We start from the raw sequence: 6,122 nt of genomic DNA on the forward strand, positions 1-6,122 counted from the left end.
TCTGCAAACCAAACCTAGAACACTCTGGCTTTTCCCGCTGCTGGAGTTGCTGGTTTGGCTTCTGCGTGTGGTGCTTGACAACACAGAACCAGCCTGTGTTTCATTGAGGAGGCCCTTTTACATTCCCACTTGAAAATACGTACCTGGAAATGTAGATGGATCACAACAGTTTATGCACAGATCAGACTTTGAGTGTGAGAGACAGGTGTGTGGGGTTTGTTGATTTTTTTTTTTTGCCCTAGTTCTGCGTGGTACTAAATTAAACATAGCTTAGGATAAACAGAGGCACAGTTTCCCACACCTGAGAATAGCAGAATGATAGCATTTCATTTTAGGATTACCTAGTTTAATAAAGTATCTGAAATAGTAGAGGAGTAGAAGTTGTGCTTTACTAGTAATCTTGTTGTTACTTGTGTTCCATTGCTGCTTTGAGCTTGCATGACATTTCTTTGTTTAGTTTTTCATTCTAATTTTGGGACATGGATGCAGGCACTTTTGCTTTTAAGTTCTAACATGTGATTAGATCCTTTGCTGCTCAGAAAGATCTCCAGGGTTTATGACCTTACTAGCCAATCCTTACTGCCATTTTATTTGATCTCCTTACAGCAGAGATTATTACTGTTTGTTCCAGCACTGTTCAGAGGTCTTTTGCTTATCTTTCTTTTCAAGAACAACTGGATTTTGGAACTGGGAGAGCAGGAGCAAGTTGAACTAAGTCATCTGACCTGGAGAGGCAGACAAGGAGAGGGATGCCTAAGCTGTTAAGAAATACTGCAGTTTAACATGAGTGCTGTGCAGTTTGGTATGCTGTTTGTTTAGCATTTCTTACTTAGCATGAGTAGCTAGATTTGTGGAAGCCTTAGGCCACAAGCTAAGGTGAACTTTCACCTAGAACTTGCTCTTGGTTGTGATAGAGTTAGTTTTCTTCCTGACAGCTGATACAGTGCTATGTTTTGGGTTTAGCATGAGAACAATGTTGAAAACACACTGATGGTTTAGTTTTTGCGAAGTAATGTTTACCTTAAGTCTAGGACATTTCACTTTCCCAGGCTCTGCCTTCGAGCAGGTGCTCAAGAAGTGAAAAAAAACAGAAGATAAGGAGGCTACAACTTGCAGCTCGACAGGGTAACAACACCCTGTCTGGAGGCAGAGAAGGAATCTAATGGGTATTAGAGGACCCCAAACCAGAAACCACCGTTGGACCAAAAAGGTGCATGGATTGCTCACTGAAATCTTTCTCCTGGGTCCCTATCTGGAGGCACCCGGCTCAAGCTGCTTTTCTGCTGTACCATCTGAATCATTTATATTTTTCTTTGTAAGATTCAATGCTTGAGGCCCTGGTCCAGGCCACCTAGGGATGAGCCTGAGGGAGGTGAAAGCACCCAAGAGTGAGTGTGTGTGTGAGGCAGGAAAGGGGCACACAGCTTGCTGCAGTCGCCCACTGCAAATACGTGTCTGAACAGTGTTTGAATGCTCAGCTTCTTTCATGTTACGCCTGCACGAGGGTAGATGTATGCAGAAGGGGTGAACTGCCTTTATATGGCAGTTCATGCTTGAATTTCACAACACAGGAAGCTGAAATGTCTTCTCTCAGGAATGGACCACACCTCCTGGGAGATACAGGCTGATGTTACAGAATGTGGGGAACAGCACCTGCTCCCTTGGGTATCCTAGGATATTCATTCAGCATCCCAGGTGAAGTACTGGGGCCAAACAGTCCTAGGCAACATTTACCTGGAAGCAGGGATGGTAAAAGTAAGTTTATTTTCAAATGGTTGCTTGCTCTGTATGCCTGGTGTGCATACTGTATTGCTTTACTTTTTTACCTGCTCTGCTTTCCTGTGCAGAAGTGGCAGCCAGGCTTTTAATTGAGGCTGTTCAGTTTGATTCTGAAGTTTACACTCTTACCATGTCTGTGGAATAACTGCAGACATCCTGCACAATGCTTGCTTGGAAGGGATGGAGTGCATATGGTTCGGGTGTATGAGTTCTGACTATAACTGTGTGTTTGGACTTCCTGCCTCTTTTTCTTCATGATAAAAGAAGGTATTTCATTTCTTCAAGAACCACAAAAGAGCTGTTTACTTGCTGCTAATTTGTTCATATGACACTCATGCCTCCTGAGCACTCAAGAACCGTTTATAGCCAGGAATGTATCATCTGCTCATGAGTCATCAAGTTCTAATCAACACCAGTACTACTAGAGATAGATTGCTGTTTTACTTCAGTTCCTGAACAAACAATGGCCCTTCTTCTACATGGGCTCTGAGGACAGACTCTCACTGAATGCTAGTGAGGAAGATGGAGTTCTCTTAGCTCTTTCAAAAGGTTGTACTTGATGTCCTGTCACAGTTGAAGGCAGGAGCAGCTCTCAGGAAGCAGCAATAGTTGCAGTAGGCTGTCTTGTCTGGGCCTCTGGTTCTCTGGCCAGATGGTACATGTGCTGGTGTGAAGAATACAGCTTTTGCAGGGCTGCTTTTGTCTACTTGTTGACATGCAAGATACCAATATCAGCTCAGAAATGGCATGAGTACAAAGCTGTGGCTCAGCTCAGAAGGTTGCTGTTTAAAATTGACCTAGTCCTAAACTGCTTCCATATACCTGAAGTTACAGACACCTCAAAATTTGAGAGATCTGCCTTTGAGATTGAAAGATGGCATAGGTGGACTTAAGACTGCAGAGAGACTGAAAAGAGGCACAAAAGCAACTACAGGGAGGTGGACATTTAATTTTTGAAGTTCAAAAAATGTGACTGTGTTTGTTCAACAGCTGAAGTGACTGTGCCTAGTCTATCTGGAGCACTTCTAGTCTAAAAGAAGCAGGGCAAGAAGAGGTACCAAGCAAGTGAACAACCTCTGGCAGGTTAGAGCAGACAAGAACTGCCATAAGGAGACCCTTAGCATTTAGATGGAGAACTGCATCTGCTCTGACCAGCAGTTTTCTTGTGATAATTTTGATGTAATGCTTTCAGGAAAGTTATCTAATCAGAAAGGTAGCATGTCTACCTTGCCAGCAGTTTAGGGGGTTGGTAGTCCTGGAGAAAGCTGGCTGTGCCGCGAAGGGGTGTCCTCTGCACTGGTAATGGTGATGTGGTTTAGTGTCTTTGTATAATGTTACTCTTCTCACTTTTGTTGAAAGTGAGCTGAAGTACTTGATAAGGCCATGCTTAAGTGCTGTGCCTGATTTAGAAAACCGGAACAACAAACAACAAACTTTCGAGGCCACATCCTTAGTAGAGTGTAGTTTACTGAATGATGTAACAGTCCATCACAAGCAAAATAGGTGGAACAACAGTAACTGTGTCCTTGCTGCTGTGTTAAGGGATCACCTGCATAGAAAAACTCATAAAATAAGGAAGACTGAAAACTACAGATGTTGGTTTGCAATTACATCTAAAAAGCCTGCGTGGAAAAGTAAGAACAGAAGCCCATAATAGTACATGGAAGGAACCTTCTTGAATGCTTGTTTGCTAATTCCTTCAGTAGCATGAAAATCCTCTTGCATGTGAACAGAATAGGGCTGTCCACGCTGTGCAGAGACATGTGCAGGCACCTGTTCTGGGGAAGTGGAAAGGCATTTTATTCTGAAAATGGTGTATTGATAAGGGGATGGAGTTTTGGTTGTGTATTAACCTCAGTTTTGCGAGCCCCACTTTTGCAAGGGGCTCTGAAGTATATGGTAGGTAAAGAAAATTGGGCTGAAGTTCCATAGCTGCCCTAGTCTCATACTGCATACGTGCCAGCTGCCTTAGAGCAGAAATTGGCTAAATCTGGGTTCTGTGTGTTCTTGTACTTTCATGGTTCCCAGAGTAAGGCAACTTCAACGTTTCATTGTGCTCGATGAGCTTCTGGGGTACGAGTACCCAATAATACCTTATGAATCCTGTGTTAAGTAGTTTGAGGACTTTATCCAGTAAAAAGTAAAGCCAAAGTTTCCATAGTATTAACTATGCTGGTCATCTTCTTAGTGGCTTCTACAAATAAAAGTGCCCTAACTATTGCTAAGTACAAGCAAGACTTCAAAAGTTCGTGGTGTTTGACCATGGGATATGATGGAATCTGTCAGTGATTTTATATGGCAGCACTGTAGACTGAAAGCAGGTGGATGATGCTTCTGGATTCCCAAGACTTATAGCCATTTCCTTTCTGTTTTCTTAAAAGGCCTTGGGAAGAGTTTTAGGGAAGTTTATAAACTCATGGAAGCTGCCATCATTTTAATGGTGTCCTTTCAGACTAAAACTAATTTGTACTCTATATTGGATGCTGGAATCTGTTTGAGACAGAGAGGATGGCTCCTCTGTGGGTAATCACTGTTGCCGTTTTGCCCAGGCTGCTGGTGGGATGGTCTGCCATCAGTCTTCAGTGCAAAACTGCACTGTGTTTCTGGAAGGAATGTTGGAAGAGATTCTGATGATCTCTTGGCCATGGCCTATCAAAATATAAATGTAGTAACTGACAGCCTTTCATGCCCTCCCACTGTGCACTGAAGGGGAGGCTGGATGGCAGGTTCTGTAGAGCCATACCAGCTCTACAGATGGAGCCAAACCTTACCACCTTTGTATCACACTTCTACACAGAGAAACTGTGTAAAAAGTGGTACTAACTGTATAAACTATGTATTATCTTTCAGGTGGGAACCAGCGTGAACTTGCCCGCCAAAAGAACCTGAAGAAGACTCAGGAGAACCACAAAGGAAAAAGGAAAGAGGATAGTTTGTCTGCTTCTCAGAGAAAACAGAGGTAAGATCTAACGTAGCTCAGTGAGATGACTGGGCAAAATAGGAAAGGGAAATGGGTCAGAAAGGATCTAGTGTCTTAGGTGACACAATGTATATTGTATCTCCTTGTTAAACAGGTTTATTTTTTTAAGACCTGGAAGGCTTTTACTACTTTTGAACAGCTTTTTATCTGGTGGAAGCAGGGAAAGATTGTGTAATACTTTCTTGATCCATTATGTCCTTTTAAATCTAAAATAATCTTACAAGGTCTGCTGATCAAGTAGCTTGTCCACCTCATGGGGCACTGTACTGAAAAAAAACAATAGGGTGGTAGAAGCAGAGTGCTTATGGCTGAGAAGTTCTACACTAATCTTTTTCTCTTCTTGAAGTGGGGGTTGCTAAAGGACAAAAATAAGCTGGAGGAGACTTAGAAAAACAGTGAACCAGTATTTGAAATACAGCATTTTTTCTTCACAGAGACTCTGAAATTATGCAGCAAAAGCAAAAAGCAGCAAATGAGAGGAAGTCTCTGCAGACAGGAGCAAAATGAGCTGAGCGCACCATTGAAGCAGGAGGGCCTGGAAGATCATTCAGAAAGCTCTCTGGCCATGAATGGATGAAACATCTAGTTGTTCAACTAGCATTAGTTTAGAGTATTTTCTGGTTAGCATAATCTTAGTTGTCTGGAGTGCTGTTTCAAAACTGACTACGCTCTTCTGCATGCATATGAATAATTGTACCAGTTGTACCAAGCAATAGCTTTTCTCCAGCTTTTGGTGCGTTTGTTGTTGCACTTGAAGGTTCCATGAACAATTTCTGAATCTACAGTTAGACCAGATTTTGTCTTACTTCATGAAGTACACCTTCATTTAGAATGGAACACCCTTGTAAAATGTGCTTCACCTTGCAGAGGTCTCAACTGTAAATCTCATCCTAAATTATTTTTACAATAAAATCTTGCATGCACTATGGTCTAATCTGCAATGGTTATGTTTGATGATCAGTTGATTTCTAAGAAGTTACCAGGAATAGAGAGAATTGTGGAGAAACGCAATATAAGGAGGTAAGTGTAATAAGTATAAATGTCAGAATGTCAGAAATGCTTACTATATGCCATGTGATCTGCAGAGGGAAGTCTGCACTGTGGGAGATGCCTGCTGAGTTGTGGACTCTCCCAAGTGCCTGGATCTACTACTGATACTATTGGAGAAGCTGCAGGCATGAAGTTAATGAGCTGCAGATTTAAGCAGATACTAAAACTGCTGCATCACTAGAGTTATTTAAAATTGGTCCTTAAGGCAGCCTGCAGAGAAAGAACACGGTGCGAGAAAAGGCAGCGGCTGCTTTACAGACAGGCCTGGGCACCGGGTGCCGAGTGGGTGACACGAGGTCAGATCTGCACAGGT

At 42.5% G+C, this 6,122-nt stretch overlaps 3 protein-coding genes across 3 annotated transcripts in view; 2 read left to right on the forward strand and 1 right to left on the reverse strand.

The window, feature by feature from the left end:
• The window catches only part of BDP1 (B double prime 1, subunit of RNA polymerase III transcription initiation factor IIIB), a 55,566-nt gene extending 51,141 nt beyond the window's left edge, over window positions 1-4,425 (reverse strand). Inside the window, exon 1 of the mRNA XM_009994438.1 lies at window positions 4,250-4,425. Within this exon, the coding sequence (XP_009992740.1) occupies window positions 4,250-4,425 (176 nt within the window). The remainder of the gene's footprint in view (window positions 1-4,249) is intronic.
• Window positions 4,426-4,613: 188 nt separating this feature from the next.
• Window positions 4,614-5,266, forward strand: LOC104385923 (small EDRK-rich factor 1-like). The gene is made up of 2 exons (XM_009994450.1): window positions 4,614-4,738; window positions 5,194-5,266. The coding sequence occupies exons 1-2, from the start codon at window positions 4,614-4,616 to the stop codon at window positions 5,264-5,266; spliced, it is 198 nt and encodes a 65-aa protein (XP_009992752.1).
• A 433-nt stretch (window positions 5,267-5,699) lies between these two features.
• Window positions 5,700-6,122, forward strand: part of LOC104385932 (survival of motor neuron protein-like) — a 5,149-nt gene continuing 4,726 nt past the window's right edge. The window contains exon 1 of the mRNA XM_009994462.1: window positions 5,700-5,779. Coding sequence (XP_009992764.1) covers window positions 5,700-5,779 — 80 coding nt within the window. The remainder of the gene's footprint in view (window positions 5,780-6,122) is intronic.

This window comes from Chaetura pelagica, unplaced genomic scaffold, assembly GCF_000747805.2.
Source record: "Chaetura pelagica isolate M959 unplaced genomic scaffold, ChaPel_1.0 scaffold920, whole genome shotgun sequence".
NCBI classification, from domain to species: Eukaryota; Metazoa; Chordata; class Aves; order Apodiformes; family Apodidae; genus Chaetura; species Chaetura pelagica.

Excerpts from the sequence above, each read along its gene's own strand:
- LOC104385923 (XM_009994450.1), top strand. The coding sequence starts at position 4,614 with ATGTATTATCTTTCAGGTGGGAACCAGCGTGAACTTGCCCGCCAAAAG. Across the intron at positions 4,739-5,193 it reads GCTTCTCAGAGAAAACAGAG|AGACTCTGAAATTATGCAGC; the intron begins GTAAGATCTAAC and ends TTTTCTTCACAG.